Genomic DNA, 9,589 nt, shown 5'->3' on the forward strand with positions numbered 1-9,589 from the left:
AGGGGTGGAAAAAGAGGTTCTCTCTTCTGCACCTTTAGTCCCAAAGATGGGGAGGATAAAACCCCGGTGGTGGCCCCCCCTTTTTTTTTCTAGGAGAGGCTGACGCCGTTGTCACCAGATCCACAGATGATGTCTAAATATGACTAATTGAAAAAAAAAAAAACCCTGCAAACCATGGCGATTAAAAACAACAGAAAAGGGTGGGCGTTTTATGTAATTTGAAGAGCATTACTATTCAGGCAGAACTCCAAAATATAGTACCTTCGGAAGGTTATTCATCAGATCCCAAATACGTTTGATGATGACGTTTCAGTCAGTTTAGAGATGGGCGGGGGCGTGTATGGGGCGGGGTGGGGTGGAGAGAAAGAGGGGGTCCAAAAAATGGAGTGCAAACTCCGGGGAGTCGAAACTTTGCCAAGTTCATTCTTGTTTCCTTCGCATGTAAAACCGTGTCTGGCACACAGTAGGTGCTCCTTTGAAATATTCCAAAGAGTTCCCGTGACAAACGTCATGGACGCAAGAGCGAATTTTCTGGAGGAGGTGTCTCTCCATCTAGCTTTTGTCAGTCTCAAAGGAGTCGTGGGTTCCCAAAGGGTTAAAAAAAAAAAAAAAAGCCCACTGGATTACAGGCAGAGACATGACATTTTTTTTTTTTTTTCCTCTCCGAAATAAATGTCAAGAATGGGTTATTCTAATTCTGGGATAGAGCCAGACGTGGGCATCTGGAATGATTTCCGTGAATTAAAAAACAAAAAAACCAAACCAAACCAAACCACCCCAATCGCCACCATTTTCTCCAGGTAATTTTCCATCCCTGCCCCCACAGTCAAGAGACACAGAGGAAAAAAAAAAAAAAGTACTTCTTCCATCCTCCCTGGCTGTTTAAGAAAGAGGAAGGCGCGGGCCAATGAGCGGCGCGCGGGAGGCCGGGGCGCGGCGGGGGCGCCGCGGGGACCGCAGCCCCCCAAACTTTGGCAAGTTGCGGGCGGCGGCGCAGCGCGGGGCGCGGCCGCGGGAGGAGCCGCCCCTCGACTCCCGCCGCCCCCTCCCGGTCCGGGCCGGGCCCAGCACCGGCTGGGCTCAAAGTTTGCGGCCGCCCCTGCGCCGCGCGCCCGATGTATGGGTGATATACTGCGGCGGCGGCAGGGTGAGGGACGGCCATATTTGCCGGCGCGGCCCGAGCCGGCGACAACAAAAAGTGCGCGGGCTCCCGGCAGGCGCTCGGACGGGTGCGGGGACGCGGGGCCGCCCGGCCGGGGCCTCGGCCTTGCCGCCGCCGTCGCGCTCGCGGCCTGGCCCGGCTCTGCCCGGCGCGCCCGCCGCCCGCGGGGATGTCGTACAAGCCGAACTTGACCGCGCACATGCCCGCCGCCGCCCTCAACGCCGGTGAGTGAGCGCGGGCCGCGCGCGCCGCACCGCAAGTGCCGCCAAGTTGGGGGCTCGCGCTCCCGGCTGCGGCCCGGGGCTCCCCGAGTCGCGCGGTGCCTCGGGCGGCGAGCTGGCCGAGGATGGCGGTGGGTGGAGGAGGTGTCCCGGGCCGGGGCAGCGGGGAAGCCGCCGCCGCCGCCTCAGCCGCGCCGCCGCCGCCATGATTCCGCCGCCTCAGCCAAAGTTCGCGGTGCGTCTGGAGCTCGGCGGGGCAGCGGCCCCGGCCCGGGTGTGAGCGGCGGAGCGGCGGCCGATGGCCGGGAAGCGAGGGCGCGAGCGGCCGGGCGAGGAAGGCTTTTTCCCCAGCTCACCCCCCCTCTTTTTTCCCCCCTTCCCTTCCTTTAGGCTTTTTGGGCGGCTCGGCGAGGGCCCCTGCCGGCGGGAGGCGGGCGGCGCAGGGAGCGAGGCGCGGGGCTCCGAGGGTCGGCGGAGCGGGACAGGCCGGAGCCGGGCCGCGTGCGGGGCGGCGCGAGGGGGCCGGGCGGCCGGGGGCCGGGAGGGATCCTGCCCGGGGTCCCTGGCGACGGCGGGCGGGTGGGCACGGGCCACGGCCTGCGGACGAGAGCGACTCCCCGTTTCCCTCACCCAGCCCTCGGAGGCTCCTTGGAAGAAGTTGAAGTGCCGGGGCCTCGTGGGCCCTGCGGGCGGCGTGCTGCGGCTCGCCGGTCCCAGGGGGTCCCCCATCCCATATCTCTCACGTGGGTACTTGCGGAGGGCCGGGCCGCGCAAGCCAAGGGGACCTGGTCTCCCTTCCCCTCCGGGCCTGGGAGCCGCTGGGAAACTCTTGCAAAGTTCCCAGGCAGCTCTCTGCTGTGGCGAGGGGCTAGCCCCGCACCCCGAGGGAACCCGGTATAGGTGTGTGAAACTGACTTTCAGAGGTGACCGGCTTTGTGTCTAATTCCAGTATTGCCACCTCCCAGACATTTGGCTGTAAGCCCCCCCCCCAACAGATGAGAAGTAGTGGGGACCAGGAGGGTTAAGGCCCTTGGGAGAGTTGGTCGAAGTTGGTTATGGTCGCTGTGTGTTAAAACAATCCTACCCATGTTGGCACTTGCAAGTTGGAGGTCTTCTGTCCAAATGTTGATTCCAGAACTCCAGAAACCTTCAAAGGGACCTGGAAAAGCTATGGACGTGTGTTTAAACTTCTCTGCTTTTTGGGGTTTGGAAAAGGTTGAGATTTAGGTTGCCAGCCTGGGAGAGTTGAAAGGCTAGCACGCAGGACCCCCACGAGCATGCAATCACTGTATAATTTCAAATGGTTTCACTCCCTTTGGGTGATAGGATTTGTTGTCAGGTAGGATTTTTTGCTTCCCTGCCTTCTTAGTCAGTGTTTAGGATGCAAGGGCAGTAGGTTCCGTGGCCAGCTGAGGGAGGCCAGAGGCCTAGGCTAGTTCCTTGTGGGTCTCACACTGGGACCTTTTGGGGTGTGGGTCACAGTGGCAGACCGCCCCTGGGACTCTGAAGCCCTGTTGTGGGCTTGCTAGCATCTGTATTCAGCTCTAGTTCTTTTTCCAATGGGGAATGCCAGAATGCGTGCCGGGGTCTCCAGGTGCCCGGCATTTTGGTGGGGGTCCGCCCGCCTGCCGGTATTACTTTGCAGAAAGCCCTTCTCTCCCCTGCCATCTGCATCCAAGATGGACTCTCACAGTGGCTCCTCCGCCTTCCCTGTCATCATCTCTCACGCCCTCCAGGCCTGCCTCCTGCTCACTGAGTTGCCAAGCTGCGGCCTGGCCGGCAGTGGCAGTGGCGGAGTTAGACAAAGCCCCCGCCTTCCCCGCCCGAGAGCCCCCCCCCAGGGCGCCCCAAGTGGCGGGAAGGCCGCCAGCTCCCCAGGCCCAGGCCGCTCTTTGTCTGGCGTGGGGGCGGGGAGCTGAGCCTGGCCCCAGGAGCTTCCTGGCCTCTGCCAAGCCCTCTCAGCTCTCTGCACACTGCGCTCATTGTCTGAGATGCTCCACACCGGCTGAGCTGACGTGGAACCGCCTCCCTGGCCTCCTTCAGCCCAGGTGCTGGTGTCTTCCGGAAGGAGAGGGCATGAGTGGTGGAGGAGCACCCTACTACCCCGGCTCCCCAGGGGGGCAGACACCTTCCCTACTTCTGAATATGGTGCTGTCTTTCACATGGAAAACAGGCTTGAGCCTCCACCAGTATGGGGGTACTTCTCATTCCTCCTTTACCCCAGCCCACTAAGGACATTCCCAACGTAATTAAACCTATCAGGGAGTATGGCCTCAAACCAGTGGAGAAACTGAGGCATAAAAGAGCCTTGACAGGTCCCACAGCCAGGAGTGGCACTGCTGGGACAGACCCCTAAGTCCAGGATGTGACAGGGAGGTGAGAATTAGTGAAAAGTTGGGGGAGCACTGAAGTTGCCCCTGGTGCATCAAGGATGGACAGTGTACTTTCTGCATGGTGCTGGAATCTGAAGGCTTCATTCAAGTGCTCTGCCTTCCCACCCCTTCAGCATTGAGTCCCTAGCCTGTCTGACACCCTGTAATGGGAAGGATTGGAACCCCCTGCAGGCCTGTAAAGGAGCCATCTGATGGGGTGGCTAATGGAGTTTTGCCACAGTGGTGGTGAAGCTAGGGTTGCTCGAGTTGGGTGGCAGGTCCTTAGTCTGCTCTGCCCAGGAGCTACATCTACACCTGGTGCCTACACCTGGGTACACTCTATGCCTTTCAGTGCTGTTTCCACTCTTGGACAGAGAAAGGTGTTGGTGTTGCCAGCTTGCTGCTTAGCCACTTTTGTGCAGTGTGGCTCACCCTGTAGCCAGGCCCTGGGAATCACAGCTCCTCCCAGCTCCAGCAAGCCCAGCTCCTGAACTTACTTCCTCCTGCCCCTCCCCTCGCCCACACCAAGTGAGCAGCTGGTGACTTGGCCAGCCTGGTACCAGCTGTCCATCCCTGGGGCCAAGTCTGCAGAGCCGCTGTGTGCGTGAGAGACAGTTTGGCTCTGGGGGCGGTCCGTGGTCAGGCAGCTGCCGAGGAAGACTAGGTAAATTCTCCATGGTTACTGCTGTTTGTAATTCGAAGGACATCTTCTACCCGCCTAATGGCCACTTGGTTGCCATTATGGGTCTGCATGCTGCAGCCAGGGGCTCATTGCATATCTAGGAGATGGCAGTCTGTGCTGGGCTCTGGGCCCTGGCTTTGTTCTGACTGCTGCACCTGGATGGTGTCCTCAAGTGATAGGTCCATCTGTGGGGTCTTAAGCCCCTCTTTTTGGAGTGTAGAGCCGCTGTGCACTTGAGTGTCTTGTGTGTGTGTGTGTGTTGGATAGTCAGGAGTTCTGTTTTTCTTTGGAGGGGATGAGAAGCCCAGAGGGGTTGAGTGGCTTGTCTAAGGCACAAACGCTGTTGTTCTTCAGAGCCTTGCTTTGTGTGTGCAGCACACCTGTCACTCTTACGGTTCTGTGCCTTCATGCCTTTGTGGGTTTTCCTTGATGTATTTTTCAAGCAGTGGTGGTGTGTAGGGACACAGAGGTGGCTCTGTAAGAAATTCTAGCCCAGGCTAGACCAACCTTGCTCGTTGCCAGTCATAGATGTAGCTTTGGTTCTCAGTGAGTAGGAACTGGGATGGGGTCAGCAAGAGTTAGGCTGGACACAGCTATCAGTTTCAATTGTGATAGTGATCTCTCTTAGAGTTCTGTGGGTGGGCTAGGGTGGTTGTCTTTTGAGGTACTAGGTGTGTGTGGATTGGCTGCTCTTTCTGCCCTTGTTTGCATTCATCTAGATTAGTGTCTGGGCTGTGTTCATTAGAGCTTGAGCTAAGTAAGGTCTCTGTTCTGTAAAACAAAAGTTCACAGGTGGGGCCTGGGGTGTGTGTGTGTGTGTGTGTGTGTGTGTGTGTGTGTGTGAATGACGATCTGTTGTACCCGGTTCTCTTTGGTACAGATATCCAAGTCTGGGTGACCTCTAACTTCTCCTTCTTCCTTGTTGCAGGAAGTGTCCATTCACCCTCTACTAGCATGGCGACCTCCTCCCAATATCGTCAGCTGCTGAGTGACTATGGGCCTCCATCGCTAGGTTACACCCAGGTATGCTAATGCTGGTGATGGGAGGGCCATGTGGGCAGCTGGAACAGGAAGGGTATAGATAAAGGCCACTGCTGGTACAGGAGATTAAGGGACAAAGGTTCTCCTGTGTTTCCTTAGCGGCGGCTGAGGCTTGCCTCCTATTCTTCACTTGAGGGATTGTAACACAGGGCAGCTAGGACTTTCAGGGGAACATGAGGGTGTGGGCATCACTGAGCTGCTTGAGTCATCAGGTCAGTGTCTCTATGGGTTGCTCAGCTTGTTTCCTGGGCAAGTAAGGGCCAAGTCAGAGAAGTTGGGGACAGTATATTTGGAGATAGTGGTTATGAGTGTGGTCCCAAGTCATTTGCTTGGTTTATGACTGGTTCTATCCTTTATGAGATCATGACCCTCTTAGAGACCCAGATCTTTTATAAGTTAATTTTCTTGACCCCAAGGTCATGGTCAGGAGGCAACTGGCTGCTACTGTACGTTTGGGTGAGACCCGCAGGGGACATGCTATACCTGAAAGGGTTTCTTGCAACCCTGGTTGCCAACAGGAAGATTCTATGAGCCAAACCCCAGCCAGTGTTCTGGGGTTGCCATGGAGGTTTCTCCTTGGCTAAAGAGGCTGTGTACAACCTCCAGCCATGCCCCGACAGCCTATCCTATCCCAGGAGGAGAAGGAGGCACGGGCCCGGGAGCGGGATAGGCTGAAGAAGCGGAGGCGGCGGGAGGATGGACTGAGGCGCAGTTTGGAGCGGCAGCGTAATGCCCTGGCCATGCGGCGCCGGCGCTGGGAGAAGCGAGAGGCCAGGAGGCGGATGTGCCAGGAGGCTGAGCTCCAAGGCCTGGCCTGCAGACCTGGTAGCGAGGCTTGGGACTGGAGGCAGCAGAGGCGAGAGGAGCAGGCCAAAGCTCTGGACAGGGAGCTGGCCACCATGGTCCAGCTGCGGCAGGAGGAGGAGAGGCTGGAGCCAGGGCCCTCGATGATCTGGGTGCTTGCTTGGGCCATAGCCTGGAGATAAAGGCTGTGGGAGGTTGTGGCGAGTTTGATAAAGTTCTAGGCCCATCCTGGGTCCTTAGTGATTGTTGAGGTCCTCAAGAGGTGACTTCCATCTACATTCTTTGTGAATACTTGACTCCCAGGAAACACTCCCTCTTTGTCTCGTGGATCTAGGTACTCCCTGTGATTTGTTACTTAGATCTTTTTTTCTGTGTGGATGGTAAAGTGGTTTTTCTTGACAGAGTCTGGCATGGGGACCTTTTACTATACTCTGGAGTTGTACCTATGAGAAGGACATGCTTCAGCTGGGACAGGCCAGGGAGCCCAAGTGTAGGTCACTTTTCCTCTACCACTCTGGCCACTGTGGTGAGTCAGTCTGTTCTTACCGTTGTCTTTTGATCCTAGGGAACTGGAAATAGCCAGGTGCCTCAGAGTAAATATGCAGAGCTGCTGGCCATCATTGAAGAGTTGGGGAAAGAGATCAGACCCACGTACGCAGGGAGCAAGAGCGCCATGGAGAGGCTAAAACGGGGTAAGCATGATTAGGGACGGAGTGCTGCCTATCACTGTGGAAAGACTTTTGGAGCCAAGCATCCTGGTAAAATTCATGTAGCCCAGGCAGTAGAAGTGAAGAGATTTAAGCTCTAGGTGGTCAGGGAAAGTTCACTTGATCCATGGGTTAATACTTCAGAAATGCGTGCTGTTGCAGTTGCTAGGGCAACTATAGATTTGGTAGGTGGTTCTGGTTATGGTGGGGGATGAGGCTCATGGGGTTTCTGAGAATCAAACTGCTTCCACCCCTTTGAGATTCTTGAGTGACTGAAGAGGGACGATGATGTCACAGAAAGCAAGGGATCCAGGGTGTGAGGTGTGAAGGGCCCCGAGCAGCGTGTTGCCTCATGACAAATTGCTGAGGGGAGAGGAGTTCTATTTCAGAAGTTGTCACAGGAGCCCTGCAGGGCTCTAGGTTCATTCATGACCAGGAGGGACTTGGTTGATAAAACATCATGGAGTGAACTTGGCAGAGGATGGAGATGGCCTGGATCATGGGTCCCTGATCTGTGGCAGAGGCTGCACTGAAGTCAGATTCCCAGCCATAGCCAGGCCAGCTGAGGGACAGGCTGTAGCTGAGAGCCAGCCTTTGCCTGAGTTCATGGGTTTTCTGTGAAGAAAGTGATGGTAGCTAGACTGGGTAAAATGGGGACAGGACTGGATTGCAATTGGCAGAGAGATGGGATCCCTGGTGGCATCGATCCTGCTGCTTCCATGGCAAAAGGAAGTGAGATAGTTCTGGGAACTGCAGAGTTGGTTCCACAGATAGAAATTTTTGGGAAGATGCTAACCTATGAAGTCTTAAGCAAATTTCCATCCACCCCAAAAGCCAGTGGATTAAATTATAATAGATGTGCCAAATAGCCTTTGCAGGATTCATTCTGAGGGAGCTGCTGGCCCGCCCTCCAAGGAGGGAGAGTTCATGTCACCCCAGCCAACTGTTGAGCCCATCCAATCTACATGTCACACTAGTGTGAAAAAGAATTTGAGGCTGACCTCAAACTCAGAACTCCTGATTGTGCCTGGAGTACTGGGATTGCAGGTGTGAGCTGTGTGCCCTGGCACTGTACTGTGTTTTTAAGGAGGGGATAACTATGTTGCTGACTTGAACTTCTTAGGTTCAGATGATCTTCCTCCATCACAGCCTGGCCTTTCTAGGTGTTTGGATATAGACCCTCTATTCCCCTCCAGAACTGGGACTTCATGGCTGGGGTTTATCCAGCAGCTCTTCTTCTTGCTTTGTGAATGGGCTGATGCCAGTTTCTGCTTCTCTTGTAGGCATCATTCATGCCCGAAGCCTGGTTCGGGAGTGCTTGGCTGAAACGGAACGTAATGCCAGGTCCTAGCCCCTGGTCAGTCTGAAGGCCCATCTTACTACCCCATGGAGATGAGAAGCTTTGTTCAAAATGGCAGTAATTTTTCTACCACAGTCATTAAGCTCTGAACCCACACTCAAAAGATTGGGAAGACATTTTGCTGTAACTGATGATGTGCATTTTAAGTAGTTAGGAATGACCTGGCTCTTTTCTTTTCAAGCATTTGAAAGATGTTTGTGAAGCCACTTCACAGCAAGCTATTGTTTGTCCCCAAATACCAGTGTCCCCTTTAACTTCCCTTTGGATACATTTTCCATTTGCATCACCCCAGTTGACTTCCTTTCCATGAGCTCACCTGCCTCTCAGGAGTTGAGTGCAAACCACAGCACGTTTGCTTAGTAGTTGGCCTGCCTGTGTACAGCGTAGACCCTGCTTCATGGAACTGCTCTGCTTAAGCGATTGCATGACTGAGTGCTTTGAAGTCAATCTTTACAATGCACAGGTTATAAATACAGAAGAAAGAGCAATCTACCCAACCTACCAAGCACCTTGCAAATGTCCGTCCTGAGACTGTAGATCTCAGTTCCGTGTTTACTGTGAGCCAATCACAACATCTGGAAGAAAACGACTGAAACCGTTGCATCTTTGTATTTATTACTTGATGTAATAAAGCTTATTTTCATTAACACTTTGTATGAAAATGTGGGTTCCTTGGGGTCTTAAGTGCTTGTGCTTGTTTTTCTTTAGGGGAGGACAGAGTATTGCTAATTATAGTGACTCTGACTTTGAACTCACAATCTCTGTCTTGGTTTCCCAAGTGTTGTGGTCACTACTGGAGCTCCTGAGGGAGGGCCTGGACATGTCCGCTAAGGGATTTCCTGTCTGCCCAGAGGCACTTTATGTGATGATACCACCAGCACAGCTGGCTTCAAGTGTGCGTACATCTCAAGGCTGACAGAGACCCACATTGTGGGTATAAGTATGGTGTGGTTGCTGCAGCAGCTGTGAGACTGGTTTGGTGAACTGCAGCTGCCCCTCTGCCATCATAGGTAGGTGGTACTCCAAGGATCTCCGTTTGCTGGTTACATGGCTCTTGGGAGGCAGAGGAGGAAAATCACATCCTTGGTGCCATACCAGGACTACGTAGTGAGGCACTGCCTTTAAAAAAAAGAGCATTTTTCATAATGTGTTATGTTCTGGTGCTGAGGAAAGTTAAGTTGTGTTTGAAGTTTTGTCAGTGTGGTCTCCACAGTTTGTGTGTGAAGACTGACCCTTTGAC

At 54.6% G+C, this 9,589-nt stretch overlaps 1 protein-coding gene across 1 annotated transcript; it reads left to right on the forward strand.

Annotated features, from left to right (window-relative positions):
• Positions 1–978: 978 nt before the first annotated feature.
• CDK2AP1 (cyclin dependent kinase 2 associated protein 1) lies at positions 979–8,998 on the forward strand. Its single transcript, XM_080940550.1, has 4 exons — positions 979–1,386; positions 5,366–5,460; positions 6,848–6,974; positions 8,273–8,998. Exons 1-4 carry the CDS (start codon positions 1,332–1,334, stop codon positions 8,338–8,340), a joined length of 345 nt encoding a protein of 114 aa, XP_080796676.1. The 5' UTR covers positions 979–1,331; the 3' UTR covers positions 8,341–8,998.
• Positions 8,999–9,589: the final 591 nt, after the last annotated feature.

Source organism: Micromys minutus, assembly GCF_963924665.1.
Source record: "Micromys minutus genome assembly, chromosome: 29".
Taxonomy (NCBI): domain Eukaryota; kingdom Metazoa; phylum Chordata; class Mammalia; order Rodentia; family Muridae; genus Micromys; species Micromys minutus.

Excerpts from the sequence above, each read along its gene's own strand:
- CDK2AP1 (XM_080940550.1), top strand. The coding sequence starts at position 1,332 with ATGTCGTACAAGCCGAACTTGACCGCGCACATGCCCGCCGCCGCCCTC. Across the intron at positions 1,387-5,365 it reads CGCCGCCGCCCTCAACGCCG|GAAGTGTCCATTCACCCTCT; the intron begins GTGAGTGAGCGC and ends TCCTTGTTGCAG. Across the intron at positions 6,975-8,272 it reads CATGGAGAGGCTAAAACGGG|GCATCATTCATGCCCGAAGC; the intron begins GTAAGCATGATT and ends CTTCTCTTGTAG.